At 53.2% G+C, this 14,138-nt stretch overlaps 1 protein-coding gene and 1 non-coding gene across 4 annotated transcripts in view; both read left to right on the top strand.

The window, feature by feature from the left end:
• Nucleotides 1-1,839: 1,839 nt before the first annotated feature.
• Nucleotides 1,840-14,138, top strand: part of Rps6ka4 (ribosomal protein S6 kinase, polypeptide 4) — a 13,062-nt gene continuing 763 nt past the window's right edge. The window contains exons 1-17 of one of the 3 annotated variants that reach the window (XM_017318261.2): nt 1,840-3,492; nt 3,580-3,605; nt 4,307-4,525; nt 4,618-4,733; nt 5,823-5,930; nt 6,149-6,229; nt 6,302-6,405; nt 6,508-6,658; nt 8,720-8,884; nt 11,601-11,729; nt 11,901-12,034; nt 12,124-12,217; nt 12,538-12,711; nt 12,800-12,994; nt 13,239-13,398; nt 13,507-13,670; nt 13,846-14,113. In XM_017318261.2, coding sequence (XP_017173750.1) covers nt 4,369-4,525; nt 4,618-4,733; nt 5,823-5,930; nt 6,149-6,229; nt 6,302-6,405; nt 6,508-6,658; nt 8,720-8,884; nt 11,601-11,729; nt 11,901-12,034; nt 12,124-12,217; nt 12,538-12,711; nt 12,800-12,994; nt 13,239-13,398; nt 13,507-13,670; nt 13,846-14,046 — 2,133 coding nt within the window. In that variant the 5' untranslated portion in view covers nt 1,840-3,492; nt 3,580-3,605; nt 4,307-4,368 and the 3' untranslated portion in view covers nt 14,047-14,113. Of the gene's footprint in view, nt 3,493-3,579; nt 3,652-4,306; nt 4,526-4,617; nt 4,734-5,822; nt 5,931-6,148; nt 6,230-6,301; nt 6,406-6,507; nt 6,659-8,719; nt 8,885-11,600; nt 11,730-11,900; nt 12,035-12,123; nt 12,218-12,537; nt 12,712-12,799; nt 12,995-13,238; nt 13,399-13,484; nt 13,671-13,845; nt 14,114-14,138 lie in introns of those variants that run through there. The other 2 variants (NM_019924.2, XM_017318262.2) reach the window with 2 other exon arrangements.
• On the top strand, nt 14,041-14,099 carry Mir5046 (microRNA 5046). Its single transcript, NR_039555.1, has one exon. It is a non-coding gene; the product is annotated as a microRNA 5046 (primary transcript).

The raw sequence follows: 14,138 nt of genomic DNA, 5'->3' as shown, positions 1-14,138 counted from the left end.
TGGCTCAATAGTTGAGAGCACTCACTGCTCTTCTGCAAGGCCCACATTGGGAAGCTCACAGCTTTCTGTAACTCCAGCTCTAGGGAATGCCTCTGGCTTCCATGATCACCAGTTAAAAATAATAAAAATCTTGAAAGAAAGAAAGAAAGAAAGAAAGAAAGAAAGAAAGAAAGGAAGGAAGGAAGGAAGGAAAGGCAGCCGAGCACGGCAGAGGAAGCAAGGGAACAAGCAGCATCCCTCCACGGTCTCCACTCCATGGTCTCCACTCCAGTTCCTGCTGGGACAACTCTGGAATTTTGGTTTCTTTGAAAACCACAGAAATATTATGTGAATGTATTTTAGTTTTAATCCCAGGTGTGGGATATGGGGCAGAGAGTTCCTGAGACTGTGTTATGTGACTTTTGGAATTCTGGAGTTCTCAAAGGGTATATAAACAGACACTAGGGCCCTTGAGAGGCTACGTGGGTTGAGAGGCTACGTGGGTTGTTAAGTCGTGTGCACGAAGAAGAAACAAGAAGAAATTAGATAACCTGATGGTGAAGATTAAACTTGCACCAAGGAACTGGAAACCCCTAGTCAGCAGGAAGTCTAACAATAATGTCTCCCTCCTTTCTCACCTTGGCTTTCTTCAGGGATCTCTTTCCTTTCCCCTCTATCCTTTTTTCTCTCTTACCCTGTGTTAGGAAATTGAAAGGGTGGGAGAAAAGGGGTAGAGAAGAGTGGGAGAAAAACCCCACAAAGTAGCAAAAGACAGCTACAAGTTCCTACCTCTATGTTCTTGCCTTGGCTTGGCTTGGCTTGCCAGCTAAAACTTTTTTTCCCACAAGTTACTTTTTGCCAGAGTATTTTTTTTTAAATCACAGTCACAGAGAAGCAAACTAATATAGAAGTTGATGGACCATGTGGCTTGTATGCTGTCGAGTGCTCAGAGCTTAAGGAACTGTTGTGGGAACTTGGAGACCACAGTGAGAGCAGTGCAGACAATGGTGGCTTGGCTTGTGAAGTTTCAGAGTTTGTCAGGGTTATCCATATGATATATTTGAAATAAGAATCAGTAGAAGTGATCTGGGCTGTGGTGGTGCACACCTTTGATTCCAGCACCCAGGAGGCAGAGGCAGGTGAATCTCTGAGTCTGAGGCTAGTCTGGCCGATGGAGCAAATTCCAGGATAGCTGGGGCTACACAGAGAAATCCCGTCCCAAAAAAACAGGAGGAAAAAAAATCAGTGAAACCTTTGATTTACTGAGACAACAAATGTTTGTCAGCTAGGGCTGACTCAGCTACTACTAATAAGAAACCAGTGTCACTGAGGCAAAATCTTGTGGAGAATGTTTCTCAGGGTCACCACACAGAAGCTGTGGCCAAGTAGGGGCCAAGGCTGCATCTTAAGCTGTCAATCAAACTTGGCAAACAATGTGTAAGAGGCTTCCAAATGGTACTGGTTTCAAAGGCCTGGAAGGGTCATGGAGAACAGCTGAGGCTTGGTACCATGTAGCAAGGTCAGAGTCCCAGAAGGGGGCCAGGAGGTCTGTGGTGAAGGTCCAGTCTCAGTCGCAGTGGAGACCTCAGGATCTGGGAGATACCAGGAATGTGGGACAAATGCTAAGGACAGCAGCAGTTGTGGAAAGGAACTGACTCAAGCCTTCAAGACAAGCCATGTGTTCTGTGGATGGCAGGCTAGCAGAGCAGAGCAGCTTCAATGATTTGAGGCCAGAAGATAAATAAATAAAATAAAGAAATCTTAAAGTATGTCAGTATTTTAGACTTTACAGTAGCCCACATTTAAGAGACTAGATTTTATTTAAAAAGATAATAAAGACTATCCAGTTATTGGTTTTTTTGTTTGTTTGCTTTTTGTTTTTGTTTTGTTTTGTTTTTTTTTTGAGACAGGGTTTCTCTGTGTAGCCCTGGTTCTCCTGGAACTCACTCTGTAGACCAGGCTGGCCTCGAACTCAGAGGTCCACTTACCTCTGCCTTCTGAGTGCTGGGATTAAAGGTGTATGCTACCTTCTTAAAATATTGGGATGCTAGCATGAGACCTTAAGGACAAATAAGAAAGGAAAGGCTATGCTTTAACACAGACGAGCTGACGGGGTGAAATGTCATAGTTCTTTTGTCAAACTAGACACCTAGGTAGAGGGAACCTCACAGCTGAGAGACTGCTTCCAGCAGATTAGCCCATGGGCATATTTGTGGAGGCATTTTCTTGATTGCAAATTGATTATAGGAAGGCCTAAGTCACTGTGGGTGATACATCCCTAGCTAGATGGGCTTGGGTTATGTAATAAAGCTAGCTGAAAAAGTCAAGGGATGAAAGTCAGTAAGCAGTGCTCCTCATAAGCAGTGCTCCTCATCATAAGCAGTGCTCCTCCATGGTCTCTGCTTCAGTTCTGATCTCCAGGTTCCAGCCTTGAGTTTCTGCCTTGACTTCCCTCAGTTATGGACTGTAGCCTGCAAACCAAATAACTGCCCCTTCCCCAAGCTGCTTTAAGTCAGAACGTTTTATCACAGCAACAAAGAAGCAAACGAATACAGGGACAATTAGGCTGGGTGGCAGGATGTGAGTCAGGGCACCCGAGGCTGCCCCAGGGAGGGTGGGGCTCCCTGGGAAAGGTGGAGTGGGGTCCTTGTGCAATCAGCCCTGCAGGCTCCCTCTTTAATTCTTTTTGAAATTACATTTATTTTATATTATGCCATATGTTTGCATTGTATGTAGGTGCAGGCACTTAGATCTAAGGGCAGCTTGTGGAAGTCGGTTCTTTCTTTTTACCATGTGGGAGGGAACTAGGCATCCAACTCAGTTGGTCTCCTTTGGGGCAAAAGCAACTTTACCCATGTAAAGTGGCTTCCTGTTTCTGAAGTGTACTCTCAGGATGCCCATTGCCGGCCCAGCATCAAGAGCCTAGGGCTCCTGTGTCCAGGGAATATAAAGATCTCCAGTGTATTTGCTGAGCTTAACGAGTGTAACGAGTGGTCCTAAAGAAGGAAGTGGGCTGTGATTTGTGTCTGTTGGCTAAGAGGAGCAGAAGAGGCAAGGCTGCCACGTGGGAGGGAGGGCTCCATCAGCCTGGGTGGGCAGCCCTCCTCAAATCCTGGGACACAGACCTCTAGTGTCCTCCATATCCTGCTGGACAGACACCTGGCTAGGAGGCTTACTCCAGCTGCAGCCACATGTCACCCAAAGGCCCTGCACGGCTCTCACTGGTCCCGGGGCCAGGAGACCCTGCCACCGTCTGATGCTTCCCACCCGCAGCCCCGCTCCGTCACGTTCCAGCCGCCTGACTCAGGCCGCACGGGGCGGGCTGGGAGCCGGGAGGCGGTGCCGGCGCCCGCTCGGCCCCAGAGGCGGCACCAGGAAGCACCCGCCCCGGCCGGAGCCGCCATGTAACCGGCGCCGCCCGTAGCCCCAGCCGCGCGGGCCCCAGCGACCCGCCCGCCATGGGAGACGAGGATGAGGACGAGGGCTGCGCCGTGGAGCTGCAGATCACCGAAGGTGGGTGCCGGATCCCGAGGCGGCTCTCCCGGACGGGTGGCAAGAGTCAGCGACCCTCTGGGCTCACTCGCCCCCCTGTGTCCGCAGCCAACCTCACCGGGCATGAGGAGAAGGTGAGCGTGGAGAACTTCGCGCTGCTCAAGGTGCTGGGCACGGGAGGTGAGAAACCGCTTTCACTGGCATGGTGCTTTGGGCCTTCTGCCCGCCCACTCGCCTGGACCTGGGCCTGGGCCTGGTTGCTGGGGAGGTCCCCCCACCCTTTCCCGGCATAGCTCCCCTTGCCCGCCCCGCCCTACCGTACCAGGGTTCCGAGCCTACTTGCCGGGCGTCCACGTTGACAGGACTCTTCTCTGCAAAGTCCTATGCGTGCGTGCCCCCTGCCGCGATTTCCTAGCCTCTTTGGGGTTTTGACTCCCTCCCAAGAGCTTTGCACAGCTTCTCTCCCCATCTTCCCTTGCGAGCCCCACTCTTGTATTTTGCAAATTCCCCAGTCCGGGTTTGCACATCCCTCCGCTGACTGGGAGCGCGCCTCTGCCTCCGGTGCCAGCGTTTTCATCTTTTCTCAGCTCTCTTGATCATCCCAGGTTTGCACGTGCCCCGCCCCTTCCCCGCCCCGCAGGCCTTCTGGAGTTGCAAGCTCCCCAGGCTAGTTTGCACTGCAAATTGCTTTTCAGGCTTAACCGAGCACCCTCCAGGGAGGGCTCACCTTCTCCTTAGAAGGCTCTGTCAGCCTTTTGCACCCCCCTTCCCACCAGTCTGCACCGCCCTCGCACTTACAGCCCACCTTCCAACCGCTTGCTTGCTGCTCCCACAGCCTATGGGAAGGTGTTCCTGGTGCGGAAGACGGGTGGGCACGACGCGGGCAAGCTCTATGCCATGAAGGTGCTACGCAAGGCGGCGTTGGTGCAGCGCGCGAAGACACAGGAGCATACCCGCACCGAACGCTCGGTGCTGGAGCTGGTTCGCCAAGCACCCTTCCTGGTCACACTGCACTACGCCTTCCAGACGGATGCCAAGCTGCACCTCATCCTGGGTGAGGGCCTGTCACATCTCAGCTTTGGAGAGGGACGGGAGTTAGATTAGGCTACCTTGTAGGGAAACATTTCAACGTCTCCTCACTCCCAGACTACGTGAGCGGTGGTGAGATGTTCACTCACCTCTACCAGCGCCAGTACTTCAAGGAGGCTGAGGTTCGAGTGTATGGGGGCGAGATTGTGCTGGCCCTGGAACACCTGCACAAGGTAAGAGACGGCCCTGCCTTTTGGCTGCTCTCCTGGGACTGCCCTGAACCTAATGAGGGGCTTCCTGTTTCAGGGGTGGCCTGGGCGGGGACCTTGAAAGAACTGCTTGAGACAGCACTACCTGGAAGGGTCTTCTGCTCCAGAACCTTCTGGAAGGGGCTTTCCTCCAACAGGAACCTAGGCTAACCTTCATCGGACTTCCTTAAGTGGTGACCTCAGACCTCAGTTACCAAGACCTCTGAAATGGGGCTTTTTGTTCACACTCCTGGGCGCCTTGGGGCCTGTGCACAGGACTTCTCAATGCAGGGTACCTTTGGTGGCCCTTCTTGAGTCCCTTCTTACTTGCTTTTATTTTGTGCATGTGTGGTGTGTGTATGTGCATATGTGCCAGAGCACATGTGTGGGTCAGATTCTGTGACATTAACAATATCCTTCCACCTTTGCATGGGTTCTGAGATCCATCTCAGATTGCCGGCACTCTCTCTGCTGAGCCCTCTCGATGGTCCCCTGTTTAACTCTTCCTGTAGCCATCTCATGTAGCCCAAGCTGGCCTTCAGATCCCTGTGTAGTCAAGATGACCTTGAACTTCGAATCCTGCAGCCCTTGTCTCTTTGAGAGTTCAGGCTTGTTGATCACTCCTGGTTTCATGGGGTGCTGGGGACCCAGCCCAGGGCCCCATGCTAGGTGCTCTTCTAACCAGTCCCACCCAGCCTTGGTCCTTATTTTTTTCTCTTTGATCTCTTCCTTTTCCTCTTTGTTCGTTGTTTTGTTTTGAGGGTCTTGCTCAGTAACCCGGCTCTCCTGGTAATTGCTGGCTAACCTCGGCTAGCCTCAGCTGGCTGCCTTAGCCTCCTGGGCACTAGGAGGATAGGCATGAGTTTACATGCCTGGATCCAGTGGCTTTTCTTATCTAATAACTAGCTCTGCCCAGCTTTATCCTGCCCTGGAGTTCTCCCTGCAGGTGAAAGATCTTCAGGGCATCTCTTTATCCTACGTGGGGACCTACAGGGACCCGCAGGGACCCACAGGGCTGTGGCTGTGTAGTGTGTCTCTCAGGGTGGCACTCAACGTCCCATCTGCTCCTGACAGCTGGGTATCATCTACCGGGACCTGAAGCTGGAGAACGTCTTACTTGACTCAGAAGGTCACATCGTCCTTACAGACTTTGGGCTGAGCAAGGAGTTCCTGACGGAGGAGGTGAGTGAGTGGCGCTCCCAGCCAGGCCTTTGACCTGCTCCCTCCGTGTCAGCCCCCTGGGAGGGGGCTGCAGAGTGGTCGGGTACCAAGGTTCCCACTGTTTTCCCAGAATCTTCTAATTTGAGCAAGTTCTGCTCTAAGCCTTTAGGGCCCTTGGGGTAGGGGTGAAGCTAAGGTATACAAATAAGGTATACAAATGGGTCCTCTTGGCTTCTCAGAAAGAGCGGACCTTCTCCTTCTGTGGCACAATCGAGTACATGGCTCCCGAAATCATCCGAAGCAAGGCTGGACATGGCAAGGTGGGTTGTCAGGGTGAAGGTGGCAGGGGTGGGGCTAGTGCACAAGGCCTTCACTCTGGCCCTGCTCCATAGGCTGTGGACTGGTGGAGCCTGGGTATCCTGCTCTTCGAGCTGCTGACAGGGGCCTCACCCTTCACACTGGAGGGAGAGAGGAACACTCAGGCTGAGGTGTCCCGGTGAGTTGTACAGGTCATGGAGGGTAGCTGAGGGCTATACGGCCTTCCTGGGCTGGGCTGGGAGGGGGCTTGCTGCCCCTGACACCCCACCCATCCTCCCAGACGGATCTTGAAGTGCTCCCCTCCCTTCCCTCTCCGGATTGGGCCTGTGGCACAGGACCTGCTACAGCGGCTGCTGTGCAAGGACCCTAAGAAGAGGTTGGGCGCAGGTCCCCAGGGTGCGCAGGAAGTCAAGAGTCACCCCTTCTTCCAGGTGAGGCTTTAATGTATGACCTCATAGGTCCTTCACCTCTGAAGGCCGGGCTGCAGCATGGGGAGCACAAATGTATTCCATCTTTTCCGATGTTACACACAATAAGAGGTCAAAGGGCAGAATGTGCAGACCCCACTGTCCTCAGGGCACTCACTGGGCAGCTCCCTGGGAATGCGTGAACTAGCACGGAGCCTTCACATGTGATCTCACTGAGTGGCCTTTCCTAGCTGTTGTCTTCTGTTTATATACAGTCATCAGATTTGGCATCTATCTGACATGCAGCAAGAGCATCCATCCATTTGTGGGTATCCCCTGTGGCCAGGCACAGGTCCCTCCTGCCTCCATGCTGGGATCCTAGCCTTGGAGGGTCTCCAGGGGTGCTCTCAGAGCAGAGTCTTCCTCTCCCGGGCCAGCATGGCCCCAGGTAGAGGCATGGGCAAGACTAGAACACAGAATGGAGCTGACCAGGGTCCACTTCCTTCAGTGAATTTCTGGAACACCCCCCTCCCCCATCTCAGACTGCTGGGAGAGTGCTCACCTGTCTATCATCCTGCAGAAGTCCCCAAGGTCTTTGAGGCTTGGCACTTGACATGGTGTCCTCTCCCTTCTGCCCTTTCTTTGGACAAAGATCTTTGGAGGCTACTGCACATACACACTTACCCGACATCGCACACATACAAACACACATGCATATATATGTGCACATACAATGGGGTAGTGGTGAGGAGAAGAAATCCAGACCAGGTTGTCTTTGAGAATCCAAGCTCATTCATTCATTCATTCATTCTGTCTGTCTGTCTGTCTGTCTGTCTCTCTGTTCTTCCATATTTAGATATGGCATCCATTTTTAGGGTTGCTTTGTGACTCCAAAGGGATGACTATGTAGCCTGCTTTCCAGGACGGAAGTGGGAGGAGGAAGGGCAGGGTTTGCAAGCTTCTCACCTTCCCTTCAAGGTGCTTTCCTAGGCTCCACCTGACAGTATTTCCTTGCAAGCTATTGGGCACAACCAGCTACAAAGAAGTGTCTGTAAGATGGTGCATCTTGGTTGTATTGGAATTATGATGCTAAAAAGACAGGAAAGCGGATGCTGGCAGAAGCTTAGTTAGTTCTGCCACCTTAGCTTAAACATATCAAAGAGCAGGTGCTCATTCCCAAAAGGGAGGACAACTTGTAGGGATGGGTTTTCTCCTTCCACTGTGTGACTGTGAGGCTTGGGGGTGAGTGCCCCCTTCCAGGGCGCTGTCTCACCTGCGTGTTTAGTCTCCTTGTCGTTAGGAGAATTCATTCTCCAGCCCAAGTGCCACATGGTAATTATACATAGGTTGCAGAATGGCGAAGGAAGCTTTAGAGAGGCTTCCCTGCTGAGGCTGTCCTGAAGTCTGAGCAGTTCAGGGCCAGGCTGAAGTGGGCTGAACGTCCCTGAAGAAGAAGCTATGGGGGCGCTTGGGTGACAGTCCTCTGCTGTGGCAATTTGCCTGGATGAGGTTGTCACCTGTGACCCAGTGACTAGTTAGCAGGGCAGCCACAGTTTGATCATAGGATCCTTCTTTTCACAGTCCCAGGGGAAGGACTTCCTTTAGATGTGATATGCTCAGTGTCTGATCTTTCTGACACCCACCAGGGTCTCAAACTCCCTATGTGTTTCTGACTCTCCTGACTCCACCCTCCCCAGTTTTAGGATGATAGGCATGCTCAGTTCATGCATTCTGAGGATCAGACCAGGATTCTGTGTGCATCTAGGGAGGCACACTCCCGCCTGAGCTTCGCCCTCCCTCAGGGCTTGCTACATTTCCAGGTGTCCTTATTTATTAGATACAAATGTTTATCAGCTTGTGCCTCTGGCTGTGCTGGCAGGTGGCAGTTGTTTGCTTGTATAAAGGAGATGTAACGGTCATTCTTTCTCAGCAGTTAGATTCAAAATGGAGTAGCACACGCCAAGGCTGTGTCATTATATTATAAAGTAGTCATTCAAGGTTAGGCACAGGCTGAAAGGTTCCGTTCCATACCACAGAGAAAGCAGAGTGGATCACCTTGTTCTCACCCTTAACCTCTGTTCCCAGGGTCTGGACTGGGTGGCTCTGGCTGCCAGAAAGATCCCAGCCCCATTCCGGCCCCAGATCCGCTCAGAGCTGGATGTGGGGAATTTTGCGGAGGAATTCACCCGGCTGGAGCCCGTCTACTCCCCTGCAGGCAGCCCTCCACCTGGGGACCCTCGGATCTTTCAGGTGAGTGGGAACCCACATGACCCCAGATGGCATAGATGCAGGACACTGTTACTTGCTTCAGTCCTGCTGGCAAGGTCACTCACTGCACAGACCCTGGGTTACTCTGAGGACACATCTCCCCAGACTGTTCCACTTCCCAGGGGTGCCTGATGTTATCAGTTATAGAAGTCACCATAGCTGTTTTTTATGGCTTTGTATTTCATACTAACATCTGCTCACTCTTTTCAAACTTTTATTCATTTATAATTGACTTACTCACTATGTACATAGGGATTTTGTCTGCTTGTATGTTTATGTACCATGAGTATGCCTGGTATTCAAGGAGGTCAGAAGAGGGTGTCAGATCCCTAGGGACTGCATTGCAGACAGTTGTGAGCTACCATGTTGGTACTGGGAACCAAACCCAGGTCCTCTGGAAGAGCAGAGCTCTTAACTGCTGAGCCATCTTTCCAGCCCCTGTTTCCCTTTATATACTAGGGATGAAACATCGGGCCTTGCTCTGCCACTGAGCCATGCCACTATCTCCTTTTTCATTTTGAGATATGGTCTTGATGAGTTGCCTAGGCTGGCCTTGAACTTGCTACCTTACTGCTTAGTCTCCTAAGTAGCTGAAGTCCAGGTCAGTGCCTCCAGGCCTGGATTTTCATTTCCTTTCCATTCCACCATTTCTGCGTTATCTAAAAATATTACTTTAGGGTCTAGAGAGATTGCTTAACAGTTAAGAGCACTGGCTGTGGGCTGGTGAGATGGCTCAGCGGGTAAGAGCACTGACTGTTCTTCCAAAGGTCCTGAGTTCAAATCCTAGCAACCATATGGTGGCTCACAACCACCAGTAATGAGATCTGACACCCTCTTCAGGTGTGTCTGAAGTCAGCTACAGTGTACTGTGTATAATAATAAATAAATCTAAAAAAAAAAAAAAGCACTGGCTGCTCTTGCAGGTGACAGGAGTTCAATTCCCAGCACCCACAACCATCTGTGAGTCTAGTTCTAGGGGATCTGGCGTCCTCTTCTGGCCTCAGAGGGCACTGCACAAATGTGGTGAATGGGCATGCATGCAGGCAAAACACCCACACATATAGAATAAGTAAACTGAAAAAAAACATTGCTTTAAATTATTAAGGGCCGATGATGTAGGTCAGTTGGCAGAGGGCTTGCTCTTCGTATGTGAAGCTTGGGTTTAGTCCCAGCACTGCATAAGCCAGGCTGTTGCTCAGGAAGCAGAAGCAAGAGGGTCAGGAGTTCAGGGCCATCCTTAGCTACATACGGAGTTTTGAGGCCAGCCTGGGATATATGAGACTCAGTCTCAAAAATTATTAATAATTTTCAAAATTGCTAAGTGGACAAGATGCTATGGTTGTACCATAGCCCAGCACACTTGCATAGAAACCCAGGGCAGAGTGGCAAGGCTTGCCTTAGCTTGGCATCCAGGGCCTGGGGTGATGTGATCCTCTGTCAGCTGCTTACCATTCTCCTACCTGATGTTCCACACAGTACCATTGCACGTCCTAGAGGCTCCCAAGCACACCTCTATTTTGCCTGCTCCAGAGCAGTCAACCGGCAAGCTCCGCATAGGTTAAGACCACCTGGCTCTCTGGGATTTCCTTTCCTGTGCACTGCCCTTGAGCCTACGTACCTACCGCTGAGCAATTTGACATGACTGGTCTGGAAGTCCCTAAGGAACGGGATTAATCCCTGTGTCTTTCAGGCTTAGGGCTCAGGTCCAGCCTGTAGAACATAGTTTAAACATATTAAATAAAACTAGAACAATATTGAATATGATGGATCCAGCCAGTTATGATGGTATTACACTGGTCACCCCGAGGGCTGAGGTGCAGACTCTGGGTGAGACTCTGTTGAGCACCAATAACTGGGTCTGGGCACTGGGAATGAACCAGAGACCTTAACAGGACAAAGCACTACCCACATGGAGTCTGGTTTAAAGAAACCAGTTGTGCAGCATGGTAATGGACACCTGTAATCCCAGCACTGTGAGACTGAGGCAGGAGGACAGATTCAGCCTGGGCTACATAGTGAGTACCAGGCCAACTGAGGTTACATAGCATGACCTGTCTCAAAACAAAGCGAGGACTGAGTAGTGGTGACACTGATCTTTAATCCCAGCACTCAGGAGGCACAGCCAGTGGGATCACTGTGAATTCAGACCAGCCTGGTCTACACAGTAAGACCCTGCCACAATACAAATTAACAACCCCAAACAACAACAACTAGAACAAAATAGTAACAACAGGACTCTGAAATTGCTAGGACATGGGTCTGTATGAAAAGCAAAGGCCACCTTTTGATTCTCTCTGTCTTTCCTTGGTACCTCTTCCTCTCACTGAGGAGGCCAGGGTCTGGCTTGAAAGGATAGAGAATAGAGAGTAGCCCCCCCCCCCCCCCCAGCCGATGAATTATCTTAAGCTAAGTGTGTATGACAACAGGCGCAGCCCTTGTGTACAGTCCTGGGCCACTAGTCTGTGCTAGGTACGTTGTGGTTAGAAAAAGCTGGTCACTGTGATAAGACAAGTGTGTGTGTGTGTCGATCGCACACTTGGAGGGTAGGCATGGCCCCAAGTAATCATAAACAGGGTAGGATAAGATGTGTCCACACAGGCTGTGTGGGCCCAGATGTAAGAGTGCCCTCACTGCTCCTCTGTGGATGAACTCAGCTGCCTCCGCCCATAGGCATCCAACCCCACACTCATCTTTGCAGGGATACTCCTTCGTGGCTCCGTCCATCCTCTTTGACCACAACAATGCAGTGATGGCTGATGTACTGCAGGCACCGGGTGCCGGATACAGGCCCGGCAGGGCAGCAGTTGCCAGGAGTGCCATGATGCAGGTGGGCTGGCCTGGGGGTGGAGGTGGTATTGGCTTTGTCCTCTGGGGTGAGGGGACTCTGGCCCAGTTCCACCGGTTGCTGGTGGTATGATTTGGATGTAGGCAGGCCGTCGGCCATGACAGGGCCACTCATATCCAGCATAAGGATCTAATGGGCACCCTTTATCTCCAGGACTCGCCTTTCTTCCAGCAGTACGAACTGGACCTTCGGGAGCCAGCGCTGGGGCAGGGCAGCTTCTCTGTGTGTCGGAGATGTAGGCAGCGCCAGAGCGGCCAGGAGTTTGCTGTCAAGATCCTCAGCCGCAGGTGGGAGCCAGCTGTGGGCAGAGCCCTCCAGAGAGGGCTAGGGATAAGGGCCCAGTAGGCCACTGTAACCCCTCCGGCCTTGTCCCCAGGCTGGAGGAGAACACTCAGCGAGAGGTGGCTGCTCTTCGCCTGTGCCAGTCACACCCCAACGTGGTGAATCTGCATGAGGTGCTTCATGACCAGGTGACCAATGCTTGTTAGGGACAGCCTGTGTGGAGTGGGGGGTGGTAGAGAAGAGAGAGAGAGAGACTCCAGAAGTGGGATCTGAGGGGTATAAGGCCTGAGGACTGAGGGACACTGCTGAGGATGGAGCCGGAAAGGAATGTGAGGAGGATGCTCAGGAAGGGGGCGGAGCTTATGGGATGGGTGTGGTTAAACGTGGATAAAGAATGGTGTCCTGAAAAGCTGTTTGTTTGAGGTGGGGGTGGGGAATCCAGGAATATGGGGCTCCCGCGATACCCGAGCGGGCAGGTGGTGGTAGTGACGTGCCTTGCATCCCGCAGCTACACACTTACCTGGTCCTGGAGTTGCTGCGAGGCGGAGAGCTATTGGAACACATCCGCAAGAAGCGGCTCTTCAGCGAGTCGGAGGCCAGCCAGATCCTTCGGAGCCTGGTTTCGGCCGTGAGCTTCATGCACGAGGAGGCAGGCGTGGTGCACCGCGACCTGAAACCCGAGGTGGGTGCGGGACTCGGGCGGTGGAGCAGGACTGCCTGGCACCTATGCTGGGCCCTGCCCCTGACTGTCGCCCGCTCCCCTCCGGTAGAACATCTTGTACGCGGACGACACTCCCGGGGCCCCGGTGAAGATCATCGACTTCGGGTTCGCGCGACTGCGGCCCCAGAGCCCGGCAGAGCCCATGCAGACTCCTTGCTTCACACTGCAGTACGCTGCACCCGAGCTGCTGGCACAGCAGGGCTACGATGAGTCCTGCGATCTATGGAGCCTGGGTGTCATTCTGGTAAGGTTCTCGGAGGAGCTGGGGTTAATTTTCCTGATGGTTAGCCCGAGGCAGGGGACCAGGTCTGTTAGTGGGGGTAGCATGTCTTTGAGGCCAGGATGCAATGGGTCTCTGCGAACCTGGGATTGAGGGTCCATCACTTTTGAGTCCCTGTAGTGGAGAGGGTGGTGGAGCTGTGAGCGGGTGAGGATGCAGCCTGCCCCCTTGCAGCCTGGGCTGGTCTCACTCCTTTATCTCCTCCTAGTACATGATGCTGTCTGGCCAGGTTCCCTTCCAAGGGGCCTCCGGCCAGGGTGGACAGAGTCAGGCAGCTGAGATCATGTGCAAGATCCGTGAAGGGCGCTTCTCCCTGGACGGGGAAGCCTGGCAAGGTGTGTCGGAGGAAGCCAAGGAGCTGGTCCGAGGTGCGGAGCTGGAGGACTTGGGGCATGGTTAGGGAGGGAAGGTCATGAGATCCCCGGATCAGGGACAGAGTGAGTCTCCTTTCCAGCATGCCCCTGCCTTACCACCAGGGCTACTGACAGTCGACCCCGCCAAGCGGCTGAAGCTGGAGGGGCTGCGTAGCAGCTCGTGGCTTCAGGACGGCAGCGCGCGCTCCTCGCCCCCGCTCCGCACGCCGGATGTGCTGGAGTCCTCTGGGCCAGCTGTGCGTTCCGGGCTCAATGCCACTTTCATGGTAAGAGGCGGGCCGCTGGTAGGCGGAACCCGCCTTTGATGGGTTAGGGGGTCTTGACCTCTGGGGGCTGGAGGCCCGGGGCTTGTCGATCTGGGCACTGCAGGATGCGCGCCAAGGCGAGGACTAGCAAACCAAAATCAGGCGGGGTGGGGACATTCATTCTCTCCTTTCCCAGGCGTTCAACCGAGGCAAGCGCGAGGGCTTCTTTCTCAAGAGTGTAGAGAATGCGCCTCTGGCCAAGAGGCGCAAGCAGAAGCTCCGGAGCGCGGCCGCCTCCCGCCGAGGCTCCCCAGTGCCTGCCTCCTCCGGTCGCCTACCAGCCTCTGCCGCTAAGGGGACAACTCGCCGAGCCAACGGCCCCTTGTCCCCTTCCTAGCTCCCGCCACTGTGACCCCCTTACCTTTAGGAGCTCCGATCCGGGAGCCTGGTGCTGCCACCAGACTTTTGCCAGCGGCTCCCACTCTGATC

The sequence above is a fragment of the Mus musculus genome, chromosome 19 (genome assembly GCF_000001635.26).
Source record: "Mus musculus strain C57BL/6J chromosome 19, GRCm38.p6 C57BL/6J".
In the NCBI taxonomy this organism is placed as follows: domain Eukaryota; kingdom Metazoa; phylum Chordata; class Mammalia; order Rodentia; family Muridae; genus Mus; species Mus musculus.
Note: the sequence above shows the minus strand (reverse complement) of the source record. Positions and strands in the feature narration are given on the sequence as shown.